Source organism: Diplotaxodon limnothrissa, linkage group LG18, assembly GCF_057381915.1.
Source record: "Diplotaxodon limnothrissa isolate DT_005_m linkage group LG18, D_limnothrissa_male_GT1.1, whole genome shotgun sequence".
In the NCBI taxonomy this organism is placed as follows: Eukaryota; Metazoa; Chordata; class Actinopteri; order Cichliformes; family Cichlidae; genus Diplotaxodon; species Diplotaxodon limnothrissa.
Window position 1 is genome coordinate 24499122 of NC_140613.1, and position 11887 is coordinate 24511008.

Consider the following 11887-nt stretch of genomic DNA (forward strand, 5'->3'; position numbering starts at 1 on the left):
TTTAAATTCTAAGGTCAGCCTGGGCTGACAAATGGTAAACGTCCTGCTTCTTACATAGCACGTTTCTACTCTGTGTGAGCACTTCTTAAACAACATCACTCATTTACCCACTCACACACTGGAAGAGCCAGAGATCGAACCACCAGCCGTCGGATAAATAGATCACCTCCTCTAGTCCGTAACACAAAGGAGACGTGACCACAGAGCACATGCCATACAACACGTGACCGGGATACACACACAATGATCAGTATATTACTCAGTTTCACAAAGCAAAGGCGACACACTCAAATGATGGTTCTCTGCCCAGAAATCGAAGCAGAAAATATTCAGGTGGCTTCATAAGTCGATCCACTCATCGGTAAACCTGCTGCTCACTAGTGGAATTGGAGCTGACTTCGAAAAACCCACAGATGTTCGAACTGCTGTCACGCAAGTGTTAAAAAAAACAAACAAACAAAAAAAAAAAAAACAACTCTCATTTGAGAAGCTGAAATGGAATTTTTGCCTGAAAATGTGTTTTCATTTTTAATTTACAACCCTTAAGTGGGGATTTGCTGGTAACCCACAGCTCTGGGATGTTACACGGGCCATATTTTACCTTCTGAACAACTGACTGATGAAGGTTGCAGTTGTGGGACAGGGTCCCTTGTCGTGGGCTAGATTTTCTAAAAAACAGCTCAGAGGAGGTGAGGGAGTCTTGCTCCCTCTCAGACCACTTAAACTTAAAAATAGTGAAAAGTTATTACAGGTTCCTTTGTGTAATGATGCCAAAGAGATTTTTCCTTCACCAGTTTTAACTGTAAGCCGTGCCTGAGCCAGCCCACGCGCCATCAGGACCCCCAAACTGCCTCGCCTGGATTGAATTCATTCCTGCTATCACCTCTGCCACAGAATTACACCTGTGCTTTTCCCTGCTGCCACATGTCAAAAGGTCCCCCGGCTGCCTTCCCTTCAAATAGATGTGGTGTGAACCCCTGAGGTACGCTGGCTGCACTCTCACAGTGTCTGCACGGCTTTAAAAAAAAATCCCCAAAGTGGAAGCACCAGAGAGATAATCCTCCAATGTCCCAGATCTTTACTGGGACTGAGCCCCTGGTGGGAGCCAGCGAGGGGAATTGAAGGCAGCGCCGGCCACGTTTCAATCAGAGGAAAGAGTTTGGTGATGGGGGCATGAGAGGATTTGCAGCAGTGCGGTGTCCCCCATGAATACAAAATATTACTAAGAAGTACTTTAAGCAAAGAGCTGCTTTCTGCCCTGTGAACACTGGGATATATTCCTCACTCACCGCCCTGGCCTTACAGTCTGCGTCCAGCACCATTAAGACCCAGGCACAGTTTACGGTCACATCTTTCTAAATTAGCTGATCATTCCTCTGACAGAGAGCTGGGGGATTTACACATATAAGTCATTTCGCAGGGAGAAGAAATCTCTGATTATCTGTGTGTGATTTTTTTTTTTTTTTAAAAAAAAGAGGAATCTTGGATCTCTACCTGGACTTCTGAAAACTCTGAAGGTCAATTTTCATCACTTGCATCAACTCTAACAATGGAAAGGCCAAATCATAAGCACAGAGAATACCTGTCAGGTTAACCTCCAATGAAAACAATACTGTGTAAACACCATTATGCATCAAGTCAGGGACAAAAAGCGCCCCAGTCTTCTGTCTCACACTGGACTGCATAAAATGAGATGAGAGGTTGACTCAATTTGCATGCACTGCTTTTACTGCACATACTCAAATTCGTTCAATATTTTTGCCTCACAGTCATGCAAAGTTCAGCAGGACAGCTCCCAGATACGAAAACACGTCCTTACTGTGAACCTTTGTCTGGACCATGTGAAGCATATGTGCTGGAAGCTCTGATTGACCCAAATGCAAAACAATGGTGATGCCCACATCTATACAGGGACCTCACTCTCACACACAAGCCTGCAGTGGTCCCTGACAGGACGGGATCAGAGGCTCGGAGGGCCCCGTAAACTTACCGAGCTTTCCCCGGGACTCCTCCAGCTTCTGGATCTGGTTCTCCAGGAAGAACATGGCCACTGCGAACGCCAGCAGCGCCAGAAGCTGCAACTTGGGCGGCATCATGACTCTGAGCAGCCCCATCAAATCATCCAGAGAGAGATGATGGTCAGTCCATGCTCAGAGGAAGAGGAGGAGACACCGAAAACACACACACACAGCAGCGACGATGGTGGTTACAAAGCGGCTGAGAGTGTGTGCATGGCCCTCTCTCTCTCTCAATCTCTCCCCCTCCGTGTGTGTGGATATCTCCCAGCGTTCAGATCCTGTGGTTACCTCAAACGCGACGTGTTCAAACTCGGCTTGGTTATTTCATTCTGTTAAATCTCGGCAGAGCGGGAGGAGGGGTCGTAGAGCCTTAGAGATTTCTCCAGAGTACGTATTTGTCCCTCCGGGATTTGTTCGCGATGGTACCAGCCGCTGTCGTCTGCGTCCCCCACACAGAGGTGTCCCGTCCCATCCAGTGTGTTCACAGCCGCACCACGGACACACTGTTACTACCACTCAGGCCATTGGGTGTATTAACAGTCCACCACACAGCTGAGATCTCCCATTCGTCGACTCTCTCTGCCTTTTCCTCTCGGATTGGACCGTTTTCCGTTGTGGGACCCAGAATTGGACACCAGGGGTCGCACTTCCATTAGCAACCATGAAATGACCGAGGTGAGGAAGAATTTCTTTAGGCTGGCTTGGTTTATGCCAAAATACAAAAAAGCATAAAATTAAAAAGAAATATTATTTTTTTACTTCAAATATTTACACAATATGCTTTCTAAGCTTTTTGTATGTATTTTATCATTAAAGGTTAAAAATGATAAATAAAAGTCAGAAATGATTATCACTAACGTTTATCGGACAGGCGCGACCACGGACCGGCCTTCAGTGGAATAAAGAGGTCCTAATAGTAGTTTTCGCTAACAAAGCAGGCTCCAAAATGTCGGGAGAGGTGTATCTCCTGTGGCTCCTGTCGCTGTTACAGACGGTGAGTTTATTAACTGTGAGAAATGGCAGCGCTGGCCGCTGTCACAGCTGCTTACAGTGAGTGTGAGCGGCTGCGGGGCTGTTTTTTGGCGATCTTTAGGTTCAGCTTTTAATGAGCCACATCCTGCTGCACCCGGAGCTTCAAACTGACGTGGCTTATCCTGAAAACAGCTCCGAGTCCCGGGGGAAGTGATACCTTTATAATGTGCTTGTTAGATTTTTGCTACTTATTATGTAGTTACTTTTTCGAGTCTTGTGTATTTTTAGGAGAAAGTCGATGACAAAGAGAAGACTTCCGGTGTACTAAATTTACTGTACCTGAGCGCTTCTCAGTGCCGGTGCCGTGCTGAAAAGTGATTGGTAGAATTTCAACTGTTGTAAATGATTTATTTTCTATCAAACATACATCTTATAAATGTTATCCAGTCGTTTTGAGCTACAAGGAATATTTCTGTCACAAGGTAGAATCTGCAAGTTTTTATGTGCCCTTTATTTATTTGGGTACAAAAAAGCTTCATTGACATTAGCTGTCTTTTTCTTTGTAGAGAGTGAGATGTAGCCAAGATGGCAGCACAAATAGCAAGAAATATAACATATTTCTATAACGATATTAAAAATGACTGGATTGGTTATAATGTAGATCATAGAGTGGGTACAATAAAGCCGGGTCATAAAGATGCTTGTGCAACAGGTCATTTTATATAGAACTTCCTTCATAGACCCTGTTGACTGCAGTCTATTGAATAATATAAGCAAAAGCCTTTGACATAAAAACACACACAGAATCATTGGAAATGACAATCGTTTGCGCTACAACAGTTTAAAATCTTGTAGTTTATTTAGAAGATAACCTTTCATGCTAAAGTTAAAGGGAGACAATCATCAGAATGAGATCTTCCTCGACCCAAATATGAAAGTGTTTGTGGGGTGGTCGAATGTAAGAGGACACTGATGCGAAAGCGAATCACGTTTTCCTGCCGGGGGCGTCTTCAAGGAAAGCTGACAAAGTTGATTAACAAACAGCAGCCCGGTGGTCTGTTATTCACAGGCTGATTTAAGCAATCTAACCCTGAAATCTTCCACGCAGAAGACTTTTGCTACTTCAGGTTATTGTTATGTGTTTTAAACTGGTGTGTTAGGTTCTTTGGAAATCTCGTTCAAAGGCATCTGGCGTATGAAATGCGTGATTTTATGTTTGTTTCTGTTAGAGTAAATATGCATCATTTACAGTTTAAAATGATTCTTATTTTATCTTATACTGGGGGCTTGGTGGAAACCCCAGTTCATCCTTTGATGATAAAAGCCCGTCCTTTAAGCTAGCTTTCTTCTGATTGGCTGCCCCTCATAAACAAAATGTTTAATCAGCTGGTAGGTGAGCTGCTGTGCTGTAGCCAGAGCTGCTTGCCTTAGACGACCATGTTAGGGCATCCTCGCTTTATGACAGCATACCGAGCCAATAATGGAGAAAAAACCAAACAAACTGAGTGTTTGGAGCAGTGTGAAGCCTGAGCTTGAAAGTACCACACACACTGTCAGGTTGGGTGGTACTCTGTCACGTTAAGGAGACACACAGAAATATAGCATGGGGCAAAAATCATGTGACATAATTTTGCACTACGTAGGAGCTGACAGCAGGGTACAAGAGTTTCTAGCAGAGTTTCCAGTCCATTTCAGAATTCAGTTGAATATTTTATTACTCATTTTTAAGAGTCTGACGCCCACTTAAGTGAACTTTTGAGACCCTACACTTCTATCAGAGCACTGAAGTTTACAAACCATCTGCTCTTGGATATTTCTAGATCCAGGTTTAAAAGCAGAGGCGATAGAACCTTTTCACTGTTGGTTCCTAATCTTTCTAACAACTTACCTTTTCACAAAAGAGCTGCCTGCTCTTCCTATCATTTTCAAACACTTTTAAAAACCCATTTGTTCTTGCTTTGTACCCTGGTTTTTATTCTGCAAACAGTCTTGTGTACTTGTTTTATTAGATTTTTAGTGTGTACACATTGTAGTGACTGTTAAGTGTATATTTTGTATAACCTGTACAGCACTGTAGCGTGTAGCATGTTAATGTGTTTCACTATACAAATATTACACAGATAACTCAATGTTCCCTGAGTGACAGTAGTATTAATACCATTTGAGGTACTCATTTAGATTGTACTTTGGATAAAAGCTACAAATTATAATTGGTGAAGTGTATATACTTTGGTTTTACTCAATAATATAATTCAGCTTTGCCTAGAATAATAATTAATAATATATTTTCCAGTTACATTGATATCTAAATTTGTTTTGAGATGGCATAACTGTCCTAGTACTCTAAAATCTTATATGACAAAGTACTTAATTGTTGCTAATTTGAACTTTTTAGTTGTAGTTGTGCCGTTGGAACCTAACACTTCTGTCCTTTATGAAAACATTTGTTTCTTCCTCCCTTTATCGTTGTCCTTGTACCTCCCTACAGCTGTCGGCATACGGTGCCGATCTTTCGTCTGAGGCTTGCAGGGAGCTGGGTTTCTCCAGCAACCTGCTGTGCAGTTCCTGTGACCTGCTCGGGGAGTTCAGCCTCGCCAAGCTCCAGCCTAATTGTCGGCAGTGCTGCCAGCAGGAGGCCCAGATGGACGGGCGCAAGGTAAAGAGAAAAACGGAGGGCTCACGGATCGGGTCGACAGAAAGCAACTGCCTGTCTAGATTAAGGCACAGCGTGCAGTGTGACACAAGGAGATTCAATCAGAGTAGATGAAGTGTAACCACAACTAAGGTTAAATAAAGAGCATATAGTGACATTAAAAAATTCATGTTTCTTAACTGTGGGGGTCTTGAGCTATGAATGAATGCTTAGTTTTAAAGAAGACATTTTGTTCTGTTCCTCAGTTGTTTGCAGAAGGGTTTACAGGACCTCTGTCGAAATGTGTCACGTTTACTGACAGGGTCATGTCCCTCAACGCTCGAACTGCTACTAAAAACAGCCGAGCTTTATCCAGCCTTCCGGTTGACACTGTTTGCAGCTGTGCCACACACAGCTTGTTAGTAGCTGTCCGTCTCAATCTTTCTCAGATGTTCAAAGTCGAGGCTCCTTAACCTCAGCTCGGGGTCGGCGTGTCAGGTGTTACCCTGTCTGTAAGCAGTGAGGGCAAGTTACTGTATGCTCGCTGCCCCGGATATTACAGCTTGCTTGGGAGGACTCTCTGCTGTGCTCTGGCAGATCAACACTGACTTAAGTGATGGTGGAAAAACAATGTAATTTTTCCCTGATTAAGCAGGGCCCCCAGTGCGTGCGTGCGTGCGTGTGTGTGCGGTATCCTAGCAACAGCACCTTGGAAATGTGCAGCACAGACCTCATTACACCTCTTGATGATAACTGTGTTTCAGACAGACACTTAGAGCAGAGATTACTCCTCTTCGGCGTTGGAGTGAAAATGTCACTTAGAAGAGCAGTTGCCCATCTCTCGCTGCACTCAGAGGTCTCCGATGGAAACGACGGCGTCACTAAGCACATTTTTATCCTCAGACGGCGACAATTATCTGCCTTAAGAATTCCTTTCAGCATCTCAATTGCCATCAGCGCCGTATTGTTAAAGCCTTCGGACAAATGGCTTACTGCACAGCCTGGTCGATTAGTAAGATTCACTGAGCACGGAGGGCATTTCGCTTACTCATCTTCGAATGTGCTCTTCTCTGCAGACCACCTGGGTGCAGCAGCACTTCAGCTCCTCTGGGTGTGAATGATGTATTACATCTCTGTAGAACAGCTAAACCTTTATGAGAGTGTCTCAGACCTCTGTGGTGCACAATTGATGATGGTAACACTGGAGGCCTTAGTTTCTTGACTTGTGCTTGTTTCCAGCTCGATTTATTATTAAACTACACTAGACCACCTTTAGGAAATTCTCATTTCAAAATAATCCTCTGTCAGAGATTTACAGTTAACAAACAGTCAGGTGAATAAACAACACTGAGACACTTGATACTGATAACGTGCGGCACGGGTGAAACTCAGACAGAGAGTCACCCCGAGCTGCAGTATTCGTTTATTTTTATAGCAGAAGCAGGGTGGGACAAGCATAGCAGTTTCCTTTAATTCTGCATACGTGGGTGTATGTATCACTAAGTTCGTGTGTGTGTGTGCTAATCTCTTTCAGTAAAAGTCACAGGGTCAGCTTCCTGTTTCTACAGAAAGCTGTGTCTGGTGAAATATGTGAACATAAGCATGACATAACATTTGAAGCATAATCAAATAAAACAGTAAAAACTCCGTGACCTCCTCATTTATATACTGCTCAAAAAAGTAAAGGAACATTTTTTTTAAATCCCTGTATAGCATCAAGTCAGTTAAACCTCTGGGATATTGATCTGCTGTTAAGTTGCTGAGGGGGTTGTTAATCAGTTTCAGCTGCTTTGGTGTTAATGAAATTAAGAGACAGGCAGTTACTCTAGGAGGGCTGGACAGGACGGTTAAAGTCCTTACCCCAGCAGCAGGACAGCGGTCTGCTTCTTTGGGCAAGGAGGAACAGGATAAGCACTGCCAAAGCTCCAAAATGACCTCTGGAGTCAAACAACTAGAAACAGACTTCATGAGGCTGTGTAGTCAAATTGGGATTTGCCATAGAGTACCAGAACTGGCACTGGTGCCCGGTGCTTTTCACAGATGAGAGCAGGTTCACCCAGAGCACATGTGAAAGACCTGAAAGGATCTGGAGAAGCCGAGGAGAAAATTTGGTGGTGGGTCAGTGATGGTCTGGGGAGGTAAATCCATGGAGACGGGCAACAGCACCCTGACTGCCATTAGGTATCTGGATGAAATCCTTGTGCTCGTTGTCAGAACTTACGTTGGTGCAGTGGGTCCTGGATTACTCCTAATGCATGACAGTGCCTGACCTCATGTGGGGAAAGTATGCAGGCAGTTCCTGGAAGATGAAGGAACTGATACCACTGATCAGCCCCGCACTCGCCCGACCTAAATCCACCAAAACACCTCTTGGACGTTTTGTTTTGGTCTGACACCACTAAGTTGCTCCTCAGACTGCCCAGGAGCTCTTTGCCACATCATAGTTTCAGTTAGATTTTTGGGGTGTCTTTGAATCTAGCCCTCTGATTGCTGCATTTGATGGAAATGAAAACAAACACATTAGCCAGTCCATATCCAGCAGTATTTGTTTTCTCATTCAGATCTGATGTTTTCAACTTTTAGCTTTAGTTTTCTTGAGAAGTGTATTTTACTGAGCCTCCCTGCAGCCCCTCAGATCATCATCGGTCTGAAACAAGCTATTTTAGCTGTTTTCTTCATTAAAAATCATACTTTACAATACATTGGCTGATTTTTGAACAAGATTCCTGTTGGCTGGTTACGTAGTGTTTGGGGCCCCCACAAAAAAGCTTTTCTTTGCTGGACAAACAGCAAAATGTTCTGAGATCAGCGACTAACTGATTACTCAAAAAGAAGTGTTAGAATCAGGAACGGTCCTGATCATCGTGGAAAATATGGATTATACGTTGGCTGTATATTCCCTGTAAACTTCTAATGTAATCTGTTCAGATGAGATGATTTTATATTGATCTATCAAAGCTGACCTCTAAGTCAGCTTATTTTGACAGGATAACCATTAGATTAAGACATGCCAGAGGTAAAGTTAAGCTTTTAAAGTCTGATTCTTTCTTTATTTATTCATTTTTAGCTTTGAAATCACTGATGGAGGGGGTGATTAGTTAATTAACAACACTTTGAAATGTTAAAGTGCTGCAGTAGGTCTGGATAAAGTAATCCATCATTAGCTTCCCGCTCCCAACCGAGTCGTGACTTTCCACCGATCTTCTGATCTGCCATGTGTGGTAAAATGAAAAGCTTGGAAATTTAATTTAAGCTGTGCCGATGGTTTACAGACACACAGAGGAGGACGGGGAGAGAACAGGAGAGGATCTTAGCCTTGCATGCGTAATTTAATTTGCTGTGCGAACCGGCCAACCAGGCCATTTACCACTCTCCTCCTTGAAAACAACACGCAGAGCGTGGCCTTGAAATACTGCTGTAACACTCCAATTTCCTCTAACTTATTGTGTGTTGGTGCCGGAGGTTTGATTACAAGTGAGCCCTGCACAAACCGCCATCCATCAGCCCCACTCCATATGCACAGGCTCACAGCTTAATGACCCCCAAGGAGTCGCCCGGACACATTTATGAATCAGTCTGCCTGAATCAAATTACTCCTTCGGGCAGACAGTCCATCCCCAGTGGAGCTTCGGTCCTCTCAGACTGTGTGCAGGCGTTAATGTGTTGGGAGGAAATCTCTCGGACTGCCTCATGTTGCGTTTCTCTCTGTGCAGCTCTACGCTGGAGCCATCCTCGAGGTGTGTGGATGAAAACTGGGGAGGTTCCCTCAAGTCCAAGGTGAGTCCTCAGTTGGGGCATCATTACTTTTTTTTTGGAACAACAGCTTTAACTGAAACTGATCTTCCTCCGTTGTGTGAGTCTGTGTTTTAATCAGTGGGAGGGACAACAGCACTAAAAAGCCAGCAGGACTGTTTTCAAACAGCCTTTTGAAGCATTTGTTTATCCTTTGTCTCTCCCACATGGAGACGTGTGGTTAAACCTGGTGTCAGGTTGCAGCGGTGTAGACGTCTGGAGCCCCACTTGTGCCATATGCTTGCTTCAGCTGTGTCCCTCCTGTGTTTACAACAGTCTCTTCTGCTGTTAAAAATCTATTTCGGGGATGTTTTGCAGTGGTCACTCATTCCAAACCTCTGAGCTAAAATATAAAGAGTTAACTGACTCATTTGTCTCTTTTTCTCATCAGCTTTTGTTAGGAGTGAGAAGCCAAAGATGTTCAAGGGTCTTCAGATCAAGGTAGCCATGATGAATCGTGTTGCTAATGTACCAGCATTGTTTGCCACAGTAATTATTCTCAGGAGATGTAAACCAGATTATGCTGATCAAATGAGCCTTTCTCGTTCTTCTCCCCGCAGTACGTCAGAGGCTCAGATCCTGTACTAAAGCTTTTGGATGACAACGGGAACATTGCTGAAGAACTCAGCATCCTCAAGTGGAACACAGACAGCGTGGAGGAGTTCCTGAGCGAAAAGTTGGACCGAATATAGACACGAGTTTTATTTTTTTTGTTTTTGTGTTTTTTATAATTTGGAAGACTCAGTTTCCCCAGATTACAAATAATGATTTATTCACTGCTTGTACTTGACTCTAGCTGTGCAGATAGTTTCGCTGTGAGGTCTGTGCCTCCACCTTCAGGTGAGAGGGATTTTGTTTGTGGTGCTCCGACACATTCGTACAAATAGCCATCCATAACTCGTCTGTGATCAGGCTGCTGCTGTAACAGGTGAACTGTTGCAGCTGTTAATCTGATTTCCCACGTTTTAGTCACCACAAATGAAATCTAGTTCATCTGCGTTTTATTAGCTCGTGGCAGAAAAACTCAGGAGACGTGAAAAATTCATCAAAATCTCTCGCCCTGGTTGGGGATTACTAGAGGAGTGAGCAGATATGATTTGTATTTTGTGTGAACTGAGATGTCTTAGTTATTTACCAATTTGTACACAACTTGGCCTTGATAGATGGTTTCTGAATCTCTGATCTGTACGACTGTTTGTTTTTTTTGTTTTTTTTGTATCTGAAAATCACGAGTCATCTGGATTTCACCAAACTGCTCACGTGAGAGTGTTCAACAGGATAATGTGAGCTTCAGTTCAGTTTTACTCATTAAGTACTGATCATACATTTAGGTTTGAAACGACCTTGGACATAATGAACTGTATTGTCTGTATGTGGGACTTCCTGTTCCCGTCTGTTTGATATTCTTGTATCATTTTAAATTTTTTATTTTATTTTATTTTTTTTTTTTGAATAATGCTCAGCATTGCGACTGATCGCATTTATAGTCGGAGTGAACAAATTCTAGGTCCTCTCCAAATGCAGATGTCTTTGCAGAGGCACACGTTAGTGAAGATCTCACAGGAAACCAGTTTTGGGATGTGAAATCTGATGTAAATTTGTGTTTTTCTGCACCATCTGCTTTGAACAGAAACTGCATTTGTTTTTGGAAAGCTTTTTATGTCCAGGTGATGGGTCGAAATATGCAACAATAAACAGAGTCACTGATGATTTTTCTCTCCATGCTCTGTCCTTTCCATTAGACATTTCCATGCCAAGTCATTTGTAGTCACCAAACATCTGACTGTACTGTGGGTGCAGGTTTTAGATTCATAGGTATGACTTTACTGACATCTAGTGGTTATTTATGACATCACATCAGTCCTGTGATGCATTGCCATTTTTAAAAATTTATTTTATCTTTACAAATTGTGTTCTTATTGAATGGCCTTTTTTGTTATTATAAAACTGTAAAAACTTTTTTTTCAGCTGCTAGTTTGGGTTTCAGTAGAGATGTTTCCATGTCAACACCAAAAATAAAGATACAGTTACAGAGCCATTAAAGCTCTGGATACTGGACTGGATCCAGCTGTCTGATGGTTTTTTACAGCAGAACCAGTTGAAGATGGGGCACCAGCACAATGTAGGTGGATTTCAGACAGCCTGAGTCCAGGTGCAGTAAGCTTCTAAGCACTGTTAAAATGAGCTCCAAGATATCTGCCTGGTTGCTTGTGTCAGCTTTAAACTTGCCTGACCTTATTACAGATCTCCCTTTACAACAATACATTTGTTTAGGAAACAGTGATACAGTAGCTGATTTTACCAGGTCTGCCTGTTCCTTGGACTTATCTGCAAAATATACAGCTTTAGTAAAAGTTTCTATACATACGTCATACTTTAAATACCTGCATGTATAGTCAGTAAATGCTTGGAGCGACCACAACCACTTGATGCACATATTTTAGGAATCACTGTTTTATTTTCAGACAGATAA

The 11887-nt window shown here is 42.9% G+C and overlaps 2 protein-coding genes across 2 annotated transcripts in view; one reads left to right on the top strand and one right to left on the bottom strand.

Annotated features, from left to right (window-relative positions):
- hs2st1a (heparan sulfate 2-O-sulfotransferase 1a) overlaps window positions 1–2510 on the bottom strand; it is a 33096-nt gene extending 30586 nt beyond the window's left edge. Inside the window, exon 1 of the mRNA XM_085377786.1 lies at window positions 1991–2510. Within this exon, the coding sequence (XP_085233912.1) occupies window positions 1991–2114 (124 nt within the window). The 5' untranslated portion in view covers window positions 2115–2510. The remainder of the gene's footprint in view (window positions 1–1990) is intronic.
- Window positions 2511–2951: 441 nt separating this feature from the next.
- selenof (selenoprotein F) lies at window positions 2952–11226 on the top strand. The gene is made up of 5 exons (XM_085378080.1): window positions 2952–3012; window positions 5479–5646; window positions 9336–9399; window positions 9806–9855; window positions 9975–11226. The coding sequence occupies exons 1-5, from the start codon at window positions 2965–2967 to the stop codon at window positions 10104–10106; spliced, it is 462 nt and encodes a 153-aa protein (XP_085234206.1). The 5' UTR covers window positions 2952–2964; the 3' UTR covers window positions 10107–11226.
- The last annotated feature ends 661 nt before the right edge of the window (window positions 11227–11887 follow it).